We start from the raw sequence: 17,009 nt of genomic DNA on the forward strand, positions 1-17,009 counted from the left end.
TGTCAAACCAGGCCAGGTTTTCATACCTGATCAAATATTGTCTTCATTAAAGACCTTAATTTTTTAGAAATTTCTCTTTGTTTAATTGGCGTTTTTAATTTTTTCAGAATCCAAAATTTTGGATCTCAATACTTCTCTCCATGTATAACTCCAAGGGGGATGACACCTAATGTTTATGTGTTTAATTTCAGAGTAACGTTGTGTCCAATTTAGCCCTTAATTTCAGAGAGTAATATGGTATTCATTCAAGCCACAGCATCCAACTAGAGATGCTTGGAGGGATCGTTCAAGCCGCATCATCAAAGGGTGGAAAAGTTAGAATGATCCTTAGAATGAGCCATTAAAGACCTTTATGGAGTTGATAACTCTGAGATCCTGAAAAGGATAATTCTTCCTGTCTTCTGGGTGGTTAATGCATTCACCTGCAGGAAAATACTGCTCTGACCCAGATAAAATCTTTTAAGGCCCGTTTAGACTCAGATACTACTCTTTTCTCTGTTAGTGATTTTTGGTTCACTCTGCAGTACCCATAGGAAGAATTATACTGCTCTGAGGTTCTACTGAGGTGAGGCTTTGTGAGCTGCTGCTTAATTTTCTGTCTGCCTGCTCATTGTAGTCCCCAGGCACTCTAACAGGGATATTAGATTAGGGCAGCTACATTCTTGCAGCTTGGATCTGTGCTTTCCTTAGGCTTGTGAACCCACCTTTCCTTTGTATATATAGTGATGCTTTCCATCTGCTGCTTATATCATGGGAGTCAGACTCATTAAGGATTATTAATGTAGCTTAGAGTTAATTTTGTAGTTTGTGCTCTTTCTCCTCACATTTAAATGAAGAGTGCAGTTGATATGGAGCAAAGGACATTTGGAACATAGGAAATGAATATTACTGCTGCAAAGGATTTCCTTGCTTGCCTAATGAATACTGGTTCTTAGTTGCTCATCTGTGTCCCTTATGTGACTGGGATATGTAGCGTCCTTTCTGTGACAACTGTCATTTTTTCATGGTATCTCTTTAGATATCTATGGTGCCTGACTTAAGGAGTGTTCAGTTCAGGAGTGGTACTAATTAACTAAATTCTTATGTTCTGCTAACATAGCACAGTTCACTGAGAACTTCAACCTTATAGTTTCAGAAGACCTTTAAGATTTTTCATCTTCATTTTTTCATTAATAATTATGTCATCATGATATATTTGATGGCAGTAGAAAAGATGGAGTAGAAGAAAAGCTATGGGGAAGAGTTTAAAATTCCATTTGTTTCTACTTTCCATTTATAACCAAGTTTCATTTAGACCTACAATATGTACTGTTTTTGACAACTGGAGAAAATAATATCAAATGAACTAGAACTTTTTCCCATTCTTTTTCTAACTTGCCATGCCATCTAACTCAAGGAATATTATTTTTAAATTTTTTTTTTTAGTTTTACACTAAATCTTTTCAATATTCCTGGTTTTTTAAAAACAAATTCTCATTTTTAAACCCAATATGGTCAATTGAGAATGGAATATACACATTGTGATTAGTATGTGGTAGTATGTTGTAGTTGAGAAATAATTTAAGAATAGTTAATCCAAATATTCTCACTAATAGAGAGTTACAAGTTGATTAGTAGTAAAGAAAGACAGCTCAGGAATTGTTTCTTTCTTTGTGTCTACAGTGCCTAGCACATTGCTTGCCTTCTGTGCACCTAATAAATACTTGTTGCTTGGTTGTTAGTTTTCAGAATCGGAAGGATTACATTTGATGGTTGTACAGGTTTTGAAGGAGTTACAGCAGTCTCTGTATGTTAATGCTAGAGGTGCAAGAAAAATACTTGACGTGAATCATAGAAACTTGGGGTTCTACTATGAAACAGGTATAACTGAAAAGAATTAACCTGTGTAAATTTGTGGTGATTTCATGCAGCTCATTGTGGGTGATCAGCCCTGACCTTTCTGTCCCTGGATAATTAAAGCAGTCTCTGCACTGATCCCATTAAGGAAAGCTTAAGCTATTCACCAAGATCAAATTCAGCTTTCTATAGAAAACTGATGTAGACCAATCCGGTAAGAATGTATTCCTCCTCATACAGTACTAGTAAATAATTGCTGCTTCTTATACTGAAGAAATGGGAGGGTGAAAAAACCTAGGAAAAAATTAAATAAAGCCACTTCTTGAGAGAGATGGGGATGAGGGCAAGGGTGGTGGTGGCGGCAGGGAGTATGTGTCTCTATCTGTGTGTCTGTCCCACAAATATTTTTGCTTTACAACAAAAAACACTAGGAAAATGTTAAGTGTTATCCTGGTTTTTGTTCTGTCCACTTTGTGCTTATAGGCAGGGACACAAATTCATGAAGCTGAAAGGTGCTTTTTAATGTCCATTTAGTTCCTTTTATCATTAAGTAGGACTTTCCCTTCATCTAAAGGCTCTTAGTCAGGGTATCAGGAAACTTGGTTATGAGCCTTGGCACTATGTTTATATTCTCCATGTCTTGAGGCAACTCTTTTAACCTTCCTGTATTCATTTCCTCAACTACAAAATAGGTATAAGAATAAGGAAGTAGAAGTAGTTCACAAAGTTGTGAATAGAAATTATTTTGTGGTATCTAGTTTGTCTATGTATATATCAATTACTTATAACTGTTCAAGTTCTTTGACTATGTTCAGTAACTGAATTGAAAGTGAATGACGATGGGGGGCAGCTGGGTAGCTCAGTGGAATGAGAGTCAGGCCTAGAGACAGGAGGTCCTAGGTTCAAATCTAGCCTCAGACACTTCTTAGCTATGTGACCCTGGGCAAGTCACTTGACCCCCATTGCCTACCCTTACCACTCTTCTGCCTTGGAGCCAATACATAGTATTGACTCCAAGATGGAAGGTAAGGGTTTAAAAAAAAAAAAGAAAGAAAGAAAGTGAATGACGATGGAACCTATATATCTGTTTTATCTCTAATTTTATGAGCAATAACTTGACATAACCTCTCTTTTCTACTTACCTGATGATGGCCTAAATTTTATTTTCTCTGTATTCCCTGAATTATGACTATTTTATCTTTTCTCTCCAATCCATGCAATTTGGCCCACTACAAATGTATATTATCTAATTTCTACTGGGCCTTACTACAACAAAACAAACATCCTGTTCCTTTCAGACTTATTCACTTTTCCACTTGACCACAGTTGCTGCTTCAAATTTTCTCCTCTTTACTGAAGCCTTTCACTGCATTCCCTCCCCTCTGCCCTCTCAGCTAAAGACCTCACCTCATACTTAATTGAAAAAAATTTGAGACCATTCCAAAAGAGCTCCCTCTGTGCCTTTTCTCTTCATCTCACATCACTTAGACATCTTTCTCTACTATCTCCTCCTTTTCTCAGGTCTCAGATGAAGGAGTTGTGGCTCTTTTTGCAAAACAAACAAATCCTACATTTATCCTTAATTGTATCTTCTCCTAGCTTCTCCAGAAAATTGCTCCCACTGTCAACCCCATTCTCTTTATCTTCAGATTCTCCCCCTCTACTAGCTGCTTCCTTTCTGCCTACAGATACAACCACATCTCCTCTGCATTCTTAAAAAAAAAAAACCCTACGCTTGTTCTGGCCATTTCTCCTAGCAGTTAGTCCATATTTCTCTTCCCTTTCTTGGCTAAACTCTTTGAGAAAGCTAACAGCAATTGGGGTTACTCCTCTAAACACTCTGATTTCAGACCTCATCATTCAACTGAAACTACCTTCTCCAAAGTTACCAATAATCTCCTATTGGCCAAATCTAATGACTTTACCTCATTCTTAATCATTGAGCAATATATAGCATTTGACACTATTTACTTTTCTCCTTCCAAATACTCTTTCCTCTTAAGTTTTTGGGACACTTTTCTCTGGATTCTCTTCCTGCGTCTTATTGTTCCCTAGTCTCCTTTATTGACCCTTCAGTCATTTCATGCCCTTAACCATGGATATCTGTCCTTGGAGCCCTTATCTTTTTCACTTGATATTATTTCTCAGCTTTCATGGTTTCAGCTATTAATTTCTGTACTCATGATTCCCGCACATAGGCACCTATCTTTCCATCTATCTTACCTAGCCTCTGCTGCACTACTGTTACACATATCTAACTTCTTAGACATTGCAAATTGGTCATCCCATAGGTATCTCAAACTCAACAAGTCCAAAAAATTGAACTCAACTTTTTCCTCAAAACTCTTCTTGGTAATTTGGAACTGTGCCCAAAGGGCTATAAAACAATGCATACCCTTTGATCCTGTAATATCACTACTGGGTCTGTATCCCAAAGAGAGGGAAAAAAGGGGAAAGAATATTATCTACAAAAATATAGCTGTTCTTTTTGTAGTGGCAAAGAATTGGAAATTGAGAGGATGTCCATCAATTGGTGAATAGCTGAACAAATTGTGGTACATGTTGGTGATGGAATATCATTATGCTATAAGAAATGATAAGCAGGATGATTTCAGAAAAAGCTGGAAAGATCTGCATGAACTGATGCAGAGTGAAATAAGCAGAACAGGGAGAAACACTGTGTATATATATATATATACATATATATATATATATATACACACACACACACACACACAATATAACAGCAATATATTGATCAGCTGTGAAAACTTGGTTACTCTCAGCAATTCAATGATCTTGGACAATCTTGAAAGATTTATGATGGGAATACTGCCCACCTCCTGAGAAAGATGGATATAGATCAAAGCAAACCATTTTTCACACCAGTGTATTTATGATTTTATTTGGGAGTTTTGGTTTTGTATGAGTGTACTCTTACAACTGGGACCAATATGGAAGTGTGTTTTACATGATAATAAGAATAAAATTTGTTTGAAAAGAGGGGAAAACTGTCCCTCCTTTTGAGCTTTGCTTTGGAGCACCACCATCCTCCCAGTCCCCTAGGACTGTGACCTTGATGTCATCCTTGACTCCTCACTCTTGCTCTATAATCTAATATGTTGACCAAATCTTATTTTTTCTACCTTCACAACCCTAGTTTAAGCCCTCATCACCTCTTTTCATGTTTACTTCAGGATCAAACAAAAACTCTTCTGGCATTTAAAGCTTTTCATAGCCTGACCATCTCTTTACACTTTGTTCCCTGCCACAAAACTCTCACATTCTACAATTATGCTTAAATACTATCTTTGCCAGGTAGGAAAGGAGATCTTTCCTAGTCTCCACAGTTTCTAATACCTCTTCCTTTCAGGTTGCCTTTATTTAACTTGTGGACTGACTGACTGCAGGTATGCATTGTTTTTTTAAAACTTATTTGCATATGAAGGCTCTTGTAGCAGGCTGTATTTTTTATAATGTTGAAGTCAACTTAGCAAGCATCTTCCATGCTCTTAGTTTTAGTAAAATTGCTTATTTTTGTATGAACTGACAGGTGCCTGGGTTCATGTCACTAAAGTTAGTTACACTGCTTTATTTAGATGCATCTTTCTGAATCAGTTTTAGATGTAAATTTTTATTTTCAAAATCCATTTTTGACCCTGATATTTAAAATATGAAGTGAATACAAACCTTAGAAAGAATGTTCTTTCTCTCATCTCCATTGAAATATTAGCCCAATTAAGATAAGTCCCAAGTACCATGTGTCTTAAACAAAAGTAAAGTACCAGCAAATGTGTGTGAGACAAAAGAGAGGGTAAAATTCAGTGGTGAAAATGCCAAGAAGAATCATAGCTGTTAAGTAGAGAGGAAAGATCTTCAGGTTTTACATCTATTGACAGAATTAGCCAGAACTCTCTGAGGAGTAGTCTCATCAGGTAAACGCTTGATTTACTAAGTGAGATTGATACCTGTATTTTATTTTGTTACCAATTCCATGGCCTCACTTCATTAGAAATTAGATATGTAATCATTGTTAATATGCCTAAATGCATAATCACTGTATGTGCAGTTAGAGATAGCTAATTGGATATCCTTGCATAGTTTATGTATTCAACTTTGGAATAGTAATCAATGAACAATATTTATTGATATCTCACTATGTGCAAAAGTCAGTAATTGGCACTAAGATCTTTCAAGTATAGGAATAATTGCCAGAAAAGAGATAGAAATCATCTTAGAGTTTAGTGCATAACAAAAAATTTTGTGGAGAATGTGGAACTTGAGCCAAGTTTTGAAGGATGGTAGAATATGTATAGATGAAGAGGATAGGCAGGAATGGTGTGGGAAAAGACATGGAAAACTAATGCAAGTTCTAGAAACTGGTTCGCTACAAGGTTTTATTTTTGGGAATGGTAGGTGATAAGGCTTGAAGGTTGGTTGTGGAGCTCATCAAATTGTGTTGGACTAAAGAGTTTGGATTTTATGCTTTTAGGCATTGTGAAACATTTTTTGAGTGGGTGAATGACAAGATTAATGGTTTAGGAAGATTAATTAGGAAGATTTACTGGATGCATTTAGAGAAGAGAGAGATGGGAAATCAAAGAGGCCAAGTGGGTTATAGCAGAGAGGGTGTTAGGTCAGAAGGGCCTGAACTAAGGTTTTAGGCAGCTATGAATATGGAAAGGAAGAAATTAATGCAAGGGACATTGGAAAGGAGATAGGATTTTGTGATTAAATAGATATGAGTGAGAGGGGGAGAAATAAAATATGTTGAGAAGTACCTGTGACTTTCTTTGTAAGGTCCCAGGTATGCAGTTAAGTTGTATTTTAAACAGACTATAACCCCAGCAGATCTTGTGCTCTGATTGTTATTTAATATTCATGAGCTGACCAGGTTTTTAAATTTAACTTCCTCATTCAAAGTAGGTTTTATTTTCATACCTTGAGAACATTAAATCCCATTTCAGTTTGAGAAACTTGTATTTTGGAGATATTTGATCTTTTAATTTTTATTAATATTTCTATCAAAACTTTTTATTTATTTAAGAATAATTTAGAACTTGTATATCTTAAATTACAGATCTAGGTATATTGTTCAATTTTTAGTTGGGAAAATGATTTATAACAATTTTTGTTTTTTTAAAGCTAAATTGCATATAGAGAGAACAAAATGTATTTCCTTGGACCTTGTTCCAGTTCCTGTCAGCAGTAATGGGAATAAAAGTGTTTGTAGTGAAAAGAAAATAAGTACCTTCAAAGTTTCTGTCTTGATGACTCTCATAATGAAAAACAAAGAGGGATTGGTGATTTCAAATTATTTTGGAGGTAGTTAACATCCCTGTGTCATATTTCATCTTGCATTCTTAAAAGGATTACGTTCTACATATATTTTTTTCCAAGTCACAGAATATTTTGTGATATGTATTTTTTAATTCTTCTCCAGCTGATCATGTCATCTCATTTTTCACTTCCATTCCTTTCCCCACCTTATTTGGTCCCATCAACATTGAGGTGATTCTCTTTTGAATACAGTACTCATCCTAAATTAATTTTTAAAATTATTTTTGTTTTATAGCATCTTTTGTGAACAGCTACAGTGGTACCAAAATGTAGCAGAGACTCATTAACAAGCCAAAAAAAAAGTCTTTGAGTAGCAATAATAGATGTCACAATACATCTTACTTTACTCTTAGGACTTTCTAGTCCTTCTTTCAAGGACTTTGTTTATATTTTATTTTTTAAATCCTTACCTTCTCTCCTAGAATCAAAACTGAGCATGGGTTCCAAGACAGAAGAGTGGTAAGGGTTAAGCAACTGGGGTTATATGTCTTCCCCTGGGGTCACAGCTAGGAAGTATCTGAAGCAGAATTTGAACCCTAGACCTCTTGACTCCAGGCATGGCTTTCTATCCACTGAGCCTCTTAGTTGTCCCTACTTTTACTTTAAATATAAATCTGAAAAGTTTGGTTATCTGTTTTCTTTGAGGATATGGTCTGGCAGAAGTTCACATGAGAGGGGAAATAGAAAAATTGAGGGGAAAAAAAGTAGACAAAAATTTTAGCATAATAATCAGGATCCATTTGTTATAGGAACAAAGAGCCCTATATAATTAAACATTTTTAAACGTTGTATACTTCCTATGTGCATGACATTGTATACTTTGAGGGCAAGAAACAGTTCTTGCTCTCAAAGTACTTAACATTCTACTAAATACAGGATAATTTGAGAAGTGAGAAGGAAGTTGTAACTGGGAGATACAGGAAGAGTTTCATTTAAAACATGAAATCTTTGAGCCTTGAGGAAGCTAGAGATTTTAAATGGTGAAGTGAGGAAGAAATTCCAGAAAGTACAACCTAGTGGCCTATACCAGAGATTTTCAAACTGAGACTCTTTATGAGGTTAAATCTGGAACATCAAAAGTATTTTCATAATAATACTAAGATGTTATTTGCCTAATACTTTTTTTTTTTTTTTAATGCTCAGCATGTAGTGGGTGATTTGGGAATGGTTTTCAAGAGAAAAGTATGGGCTAATATAGACCTGGAATTTATCTGTATAGAGATGTTAATGGAACCTCTGGGAGTTTGTGAGCTTAGAAAAAGAAAGGGGCTCAGGACAGAATCTTGGTTTATATGCACTGTCAAGAGGTGTGGTTACTATAATGATAATCTAGTAAAAATGATTGAAGAGAAGCCTGATAGAAAGAGAGTCGAGAGAGAATAAAGTAATAAAGCTTTGGAAGGAAAGAGTGTCTAGCAGGAAAGGGCAGTGATCAGCAACACCAGAAGCTGCAGGGAAGTCAAGTAAAATGAGGGCAAAGAAAAAGAGCTGTTTAGTTGAGTCAGAAGCCCTATCAGTTAGGGTTAAAAAGTTAGTGGGGACTGAGAAAGTAGTCAGAAAAAATAGATGACTGTTACAGTTTACCTGGGAAATTAAGCAAGCAAACACTTGTTATATGCCAGGTACTACACTAGCCACTGGGGATAAATTGACAAAGGCCAGGCTTTTGTTTTCTGGAAGAAAGACAACTCCCAACATAAGGGTTAAGTCAAATAAAGTTTTGTTGTTTTTTTTAAAAGACAGAAAGAGACCTGAGTGTGCCTGGAGAGGACAATAGCAGACTGAAGATGAGAGAGGGAGGGGAGGGGATCCAGGGTACATCTAGAAGTGTTCATCTTGGCAAGAAGGAAGATCACTTGTCTGAGGTGATAATGGAGAGTATTAGTTGCAGTGTCATCAGTAGTGATATCATGTTTTCACTCTTTTAAAAAATTGCAGCTGTTCCTTTCCCTCCAACACATCGCTTAACATCTGAAGAAGTATTTGATATGGATGGAATACCAAGGGTTGATGTTTTAAAGAATCATTTGGTAAAAGAAGGTCGAGTTGATGAAGAAATTGCACTTAGAATTATTAATGAGGGTGCTGCCATCCTTCGGAGAGAGAAAACTATGATAGAAGTAGAAGCTCCAATTACAGGTAATGGGACTGTTTTCAACTTTAATTTCATTATAAAACAAATATTTGATTAATTGAATTTAGTGAAGTTTTCATCTTAACATTTATTTTGCATTGGAATTGATTTTCTTTTCTGGAAAAACTGACATAAAAGCTAAGGAAATAATGTAAAGTAGAAGTTATAGCCAAAAATACAGGCCTTTTTTCAAAGTTTATACTTGTTTTCAAGGAGTGTGGTATAAATGGATCTGGAGTTAGAGCACACGGTTTCTAATCATGTCTTCCATTTACTGTTAATTAGCAATCATTTATATTTCCTATTCACAAGGAGTGTACTTTCTAATGGGGAGACATCAAGTAATATGTAAATATATACAACATACATAAAAGAATAAAGTGAAGAGAATCAGCATTTATATAGCACCTACTGTGTGTCAGACTCTGTGCCTGATGCTTTTTACAAATGTTATCTCATTTGATCCCCACAACAACCCTTCAAGTAGGTGCTGTTATTCTCATTTTACAGATGAGGAAACTAAGGCAGATAGAGGTTGAGTTATTTGCTCAGTGTCATCAACTGGGACTAGATATCCAAGGCTAGATTTGACCTTGGGTCTTCTGATTCTAGGCCTAGTATTTTATCCATTGCTCAATATCCTGCAAGGGAATTAAACTGGAGATAATTTGAGAGAGGGGGTAGTAGTAGTTAGGGCAGCTTTGGTGAAGTTTTGGTACTTGTGCCCATTTTTCCCCCTCCCCCGCTGTCTCCAGTACATTTTTGCTTGTCCTGCCCCTCTATCCAGCTGCCCAGAGCAAATACTTCCTCCCTCCATCCTCTGGGGTAATGCCAGGGGCTCATAGGCAGCTCAAAGTTACAATTTGGGCATAAGAAATTGAAAACCTTCACCAATGCTGACTTAGGGGAACCAGGAAAGGCTTCCTGAAGCAGATGGCATGTCTTAGAGGCAGATAGAGACTCAGGCATGGGGACAGGGAGTACAGAGATGCCCAGACAGGAGCTGGAATGCCATGAGCAAGGAGATAGTTTGTCAGGAAGGGTGTCCTATCTCATGAGGTTCATAGGCCCCCAGACAAGTCCCTATTTTGTCCTAAAGGAAATAGGCAGTTCCTGGAGTGGCTGCATAGAGAGTGCTGTGGCCAGAGGAGAGCAGAAGGAAAAATTGTTTTGGCAGTAGGTGAAGGGTAGACAGGAATGGGGACAAACTCGAAGCTAGGGATGCAGTTGCAGTGATCTAGGTGGGAAGGGATGAATTCATGCAGGTAGAGGGCACATAGAAAAGTTAGGATTTGGCAGCTGATTAGAGAAACAGAGAGCTGAGTGAGAGTCACTCTGAGATTTGCAAGCCTGGCCCAGGAGTGAGTGATACACAGTTATACACAGGTAAGTAGTAAGTCATAGACCTGGGATTGGAACCCAAATCCAGTTGTCCTTTCTATTACCCTGTGCTGCCCTCCTTGAAAAAAAGATAGATTTTAATTCCACTGTTTTGTTTTTATTTCAAAAGTAGGATTTGTCTTTGTTTTCCTTAAAAGGAACTTCCCAGGAAACACATGATACACTGAGTTGGACAGTTCTGTGACTCCCCACAAGCCTCATGGAGTAACTCCGTGTTTCTGTCACCTTCTGGTTCCCATATGTTGAATGTGTGAACAGATGACAACGGCCACTCTTATAACCTCCGTAGGCCCATCCTGAATTCCTTGTGAGGCTTCTCTTATCTCATTCAACTCCCAAATTCTACTGTACAGGGAAAATTAACACTTAGATGTTTACTTTTTTTAAATTTGTCTGTGATTGTCATCTCGTTCCAGTGTGCGGTGACATCCATGGCCAGTTTTTTGATCTCATGAAGCTGTTTGAAGTGGGAGGATCCCCTGCTAACACAAGATACCTCTTCCTTGGCGATTATGTGGACAGAGGTTATTTTAGCATAGAGGTATATAACCAGATATAAGCATTGATTTTGCCATAAGTGTTGCCCTGAAATCTCCACATAACTCTTAGGAGAAAGTTATTTTAAAATATTTGTGAATTGATTTTTTTTGGTACCACTCCTCATCCTAAGCTTTGATTTGGTAAAGCCACAAATTCAGTCTTTCAGGACATCAAAGTTTGCTTCTCTATGCTCACTTCTGAATGGAAATTGTGAGCAATCTGTTGGCCTTGAGGAGCTAATGCTATCCATCTCTCTGATTCTGGTTTCCTGAATTACTGTGAACTATTGATCAGAAATAGAAGATTGTCCCTGTGGTTATTAGATAGATTGATTTGAGTAAGATATGTTACTTTTCTTTACAAGATATATTTGTATAATAATTTAGAGTTGACCGAACACTTTAGCTCACAGTAACTTCATGAGGTAAGTAAAATGTGGAATCTGAGGCTCAGAAAAATTAAATGATTTGTTTGTCAGTAATTGATAGAACCAGAACTTGAGCCATACATCTCCTGCTTTTCTTCTCTAGTAAAATATGCATCTCCTTTTATGATCTGGCCTTTGACCATTCCCTGTGACAATGAGGGTTTCCTTGATGTATCTGATTTTATATTATGTTAATATGTTTTGGAAAATGTAACACAAATTCGGGGAGAAATCTTTAGGTAGCAGGTTTTGACCTGCTAATAGCTGTCAAAACTTTTATCTGGTAGACAATTCAATTCAGATGCTTCCAATGCCATCCCCCTCTAATGAGTGCTCGGTTTCCCAGGATGTAGCTGGTAGCAGTGAAATCTTTTAATTTCCTATTCTTCCCCCCCCCTCCCCTTTTTAATCCAGGACTTACTATTACCTCATTTCCCTCTTAGCCCTGAATGATTCCAGTACTTCAAGAGAAATAGAAGATAGTTTATCTTCATGAAAACTTTAGGAGAGGGCCTCATACACACATACACATACCCAGAGAAAGTGATAGAATTTATTTACTTCCGAGAAGCATGGTGAGGTAATTAGGTATTTTTATGTGTGTGCATACTTTCAGTAGAGGTTTTCATGGCTGACCCTTGCCTATTTGCTTTTACGAAAGTCAGATAGCAAGAAACCAAAATAAACATTCTGTAAGCATAGGTGGCTTCATGGAGTTCTCTACTATTTTAAAGTTACATTTTTTTTCTTATGTGGATGAAATGTGTGAACATCATTATACATTTTTGAGGTAATTCACACTTAAAATGAGATTCATTGTTTGATTTCCTTGCTTGAGATTTTATAAGCCATGATTGTTTCTCTAAAATGAAGTAAACCCTTCCTTAGCCTTCTTTTCCCTTCAAAAAAAAGAAGCTTATTTTTAAATAAAATCTACTTGTATAAATCAGATGGCAAAATCATATGCAATACCAAAAAGAAATAACTTTTCCCAATTAATTTAGTTCAATAATAATTGTCTACTTTATTCAAGGCACTGCTGTGGGTAAAGAACATACACAAGTTATGATTCCTTCCATGCATAGCTTAAAAAAGAGGAGACAGCAGGCATATTCATTTAAACAGTGAACAAACTGTAACCATTTCTAGACCTAATCACTGACTAATGGGGAAGAGTAATACAATCAGAGCATGGTAAATTCTTTTGGCAGTAATTTCATTAGTAAATATTGTATAAAAATCCTAAACAGAAACATTTTATTTTGTAGTGTGTCTTATATTTATGGGTCCTGAAGATTCTCTACCCAAGCACGTTATTTCTTTTGAGAGGCAACCATGAATGCAGACACCTTACTGAATATTTCACCTTTAAGCAGGAATGTGAGTACTATTAAGAGATTTGTATCTCATTTCTCCTTTGTAAAACTTTACTATGCAGAAGTGATGTGCCCTTCTTCTTGACCCTAGGAAATGAAATATGATCTCCCAGTTCAGCCCCCAAAACAAACAACATACACTTCCTGAAGTCAGAATGAGGATATAGTTTCTATATAATACTTCCTTGAAAGTGAATTATAATGGCAGCTAGGTGGCTCAGCAGATAGAAAACCAGGTCTGGAGTTAGGAGATCCTGGGTTCAAATCTAGCCTCAGACACTTCCTAGCTGTGTGACCCTTGGCACTTAACACCCCCCCCCCCAGTTGCCTAGGCTGCTCTTCTGCCTTGGAACCAATATTTGGTGTTGATTCTAAGACTGAAGGTAAGGGTTTTTTGTTTTTCTTTAAAAAGAAATTGAATTATTATTTGCTTTGAGAAGATTTTTTTGTGTGTTTATATCATAGTGTAGCTTTTCTTTCTAATTGACTCACTCATTCAGGGCTGCTTCAGTGGAAAGACAGAAGAAAACCCTTTCATGCCCCTACACACTTTAAAGATGATTTTTTTTTTTAATCAAACTAACCTTTTGAAAATTGTATGGCTTCCGCAGTTTGTTGCAATACAGTTTAATCATCTGGCTTGACTCAGCAATGTAGCAGCCATTGATCATTAGAATAGGATTTTTTTTTTAATTCATAAAGGTTTTATTTTATTTTACCAATTACATGTAATAACAATTTTCTGCATAAGTTTTCTGAAGTTATATGATCTGAATTGTTTCCCACCTTTTCTTCCCTCCCCCTTCCTGGAGCTGATAAGCAGTTTGCAAAACTTTTCCATTTTGCTCATTTTTGTAAGAGAATACTCATACAAAACCAAAATCCGCAAATAAAGTGAAAAATCTTTTACTTTGATTTGCATTTTGACTCTAATGGTTCTTTCTCTGAAGGTGGTTAGCATAGAATAGGATTTTTGAAAATACTGAAAATCTACTTTGGGGGTCAGTGCATTGAGAGCCAGGCCTAGAGACTGGAGGTCCTAGGTTCAAATCTAGCCTCAGACACTTCCTAGAGCTGTGTGACCCTGGGCAAGTCTCTTAACCCCCATTGCCTAGCCCTTACCACTCTTGCCTTGGAACCAATACATAGTATTGATTCTAGAGGGGAAGGTAAGGGTTAAAAAGAATAGTGAAACTACTTTGCTTTCATTTCTGGTTTTAAACTCCTATCAAGGTGGGGAAAAAGTGAAGTGTTGAGCCATTGACAAGTTTTGCCTTATCTTTATTTTGTGATACAAAGATAAAATATTTTGTCTGAATGCAATGATAACATTTTGTTTACATTGCTTGGTTATTTTAGGGAAAAAATGTCTTAATTTTATTTCACACTTTGCATAGCAAAGTGATTAGGCAGTAATTTAATTCTCTGGTTTTTTTCTCTTTCTCCTCTGAAGGTAAAATTAAGTATTCAGAAAGAGTCTATGAAGCTTGTATGGAAGCTTTTGATAGCCTGCCTCTTGCTGCACTTTTAAACCAACAGTTTCTTTGTGTCCATGGTGGACTTTCACCAGAAATACACACACTGGATGATATTAGGAGAGTAAGTATAAAATATTCTTTACTTCCAAGGTTGATAAAGGGGGAACAGATTTTCTTATTTATGGTTTCCTTTGGAAAAAAAAAATCACCAACCTTCAAACTTGTTTTTGTAGCCTAGATTTAAGTTATGATAAAAATGCCTTTGTTTTATGTCTTAACGATATTCTGTAGTGGATGCTATACACAGTGTGGCTAGCATTTAGGGTGGGTAAAACTTGCCCATAACCATCCTTTCCTCACCATTTGATAAGTTCTTTCTTTCTCTTTTCTTCTTTCTTTCTTTTTTTCTTTCTTCCACAGTTAGATAGATTTAAAGAACCTCCTGCCTTTGGACCAATGTGTGACTTGCTATGGTCTGATCCTTCAGAAGACTTTGGAAATGAAAAATCACAGGAACACTTTAGTCACAATACAGTTCGAGGATGCTCTTATTTTTATAAGTAAGGGGAAAAACCCAGGAATACATCACATTTTAGACATTAATATGCCATACTCTTCCAAAAGCAAAGTATTGCTCTACTTACAGTTCTTTTCTTTTCACAGCTATCCAGCAGTGTGTGAATTTTTGCAAAACAATAATTTGTTATCGATTATTAGAGCTCATGAAGCTCAAGATGCAGGGTAAGAATTGTGCTTCCCTTAACCAAATTAACACCTTAAATACAAAATCAAACTTAGTTAACCATGATTGATGCTTTACGATGCATATTAAGCTATTTGTTTTACAGCTATAGAATGTACAGAAAAAGTCAAACTACAGGGTTCCCTTCATTAATAACAATTTTTTCGGCACCTAATTACTTAGATGTCTACAATAATAAAGGTAAGATGTTATTGATAAAAAAAATTGTTAAACAACATAGAATTTTAATGATTTATTTTTAAAAAATAAAATAGAGAAAAGGTACTGTCTGAAATCATAATCATCTATTGCTGAAATCTCAAACTGCTACAGGATTTAAGGGGGGAAATATGCAGGAGAGAAGAATGTGAATTATATGTAAAATCTATTCCAAAACTAGACACCCAAAAAGCCATTGGACCCTGTAAATTAAGTACCTTGAGCAAAAGCCAGATATCATTTTCTGGAACTCTCTTTTGAATCCTGTGTTACATTTCTATTCAAAGAATTTTTTTGTTTCCATCAAGTTGTTGCTGCTTGGATTCTTCATTTCTTCCTGTCTGTTGAATTTACATTGGCTCATTATTTTGCTACCATTTATCTTGTTTAATGTTGTCTGATGTAGGTCCTCTTTCCTTCTCCTAGGCCTCACATCCAAAGTTCCAACTATAAAACACTATGGGATCACGATGTATTATCATTACCATTTTTAATCCAGTCTGATCTCTTACTGGCAAGCATTTATTTCTCTAACACTCCACTTTTTTTTCTCTTCCTACTGTTTTTCCTCCCACTTTCTCTTAGTTCTTCACTCTACTTCTGTGTCTGATTCCATTGTCATGGTTGCTCCCACTCCTGAATATATCTGCCTGTTTGCAATGCTTAGGTTTTATGGAAAGTTAAGCATATAAGCTCAATGGCGGATAATGACCAAGTATCTTAATATAGTTCAGTGTGTGCCAAGGACACTGAAGATGAGATCAGGCATGTTCACAGAGCACACATTTTCAGAATAAGAACATTAAGAGGCCAGCTCCTGTTCTCTCTCAGTATGTCTAGAATTTAATAGATTGTGCCATTGAGTCTAGTGTCAGACTGGAGTGAGAGTGTCAAGTGGAAGGTTTTTGTGTTTGTTTTTTAGTATAAGGATGTTAAAAGTGACAGTAAAGCCAGTGCCCAGTATAGGCTTTTCTGTAAGTACAGCACATGTAAGATTTTTTAGAAATTTGTCCAGTAAAGGAATTTGATAATACATGATGAGACTTCCATGAGGCCAGATAGGAGGACCCTCAATAATAAATTTGATAGGAGATACTCCCAGGAAACTTTCACTAGCTTCTCCAATTTCAAGTTGCTGCCAGAGATATTAGTATCTCTAAGTTAATACCATTGGTTGTTTATAAAGATTGTGCATTTATGTTCCAATTTACAAATCTCAAAGCCATTTTATAATATTTGAGGAATAGAAGACTCCTTAAATTCTGATTCCATTTTCTTGACAGCTAGGCAGACTATTACATTTGTCCTATGCCAGTGATAGAAATCCCCATGTGAGATTCTAACCAGACAGTGTTACAGGAGCTGGTGTTTGATGCTCAGCACAAGAGATTTACTGCTTTACTTGTTTTCACCTGTCAAATCTTAACCCTTGAATAGATTAAATGATTTCCTTAGCATATGTAAAAGAAACCCAGACTATTGTATCTTGTCTGTCCAGATCACATTTATGTTTATT

General features: G+C 36.3%; 1 protein-coding gene across 1 annotated transcript in view; it reads left to right on the top strand.

Annotated features, from left to right (window-relative positions):
* Positions 1 to 17,009, top strand: part of PPP3CB (protein phosphatase 3 catalytic subunit beta) — a 39,181-nt gene that overhangs the window by 803 nt on the left and 21,369 nt on the right. The window contains exons 2-8 of the mRNA XM_044659081.1: positions 9,115 to 9,315; positions 11,128 to 11,252; positions 12,947 to 13,058; positions 14,508 to 14,653; positions 14,953 to 15,092; positions 15,196 to 15,273; positions 15,381 to 15,475. Coding sequence (XP_044515016.1) covers positions 9,115 to 9,315; positions 11,128 to 11,252; positions 12,947 to 13,058; positions 14,508 to 14,653; positions 14,953 to 15,092; positions 15,196 to 15,273; positions 15,381 to 15,475 — 897 coding nt within the window. The remainder of the gene's footprint in view (positions 1 to 9,114; positions 9,316 to 11,127; positions 11,253 to 12,946; positions 13,059 to 14,507; positions 14,654 to 14,952; positions 15,093 to 15,195; positions 15,274 to 15,380; positions 15,476 to 17,009) is intronic.

Source organism: Gracilinanus agilis, chromosome 2 (assembly GCF_016433145.1).
Source record: "Gracilinanus agilis isolate LMUSP501 chromosome 2, AgileGrace, whole genome shotgun sequence".
Classification (NCBI taxonomy): Eukaryota; Metazoa; Chordata; class Mammalia; order Didelphimorphia; family Didelphidae; genus Gracilinanus; species Gracilinanus agilis.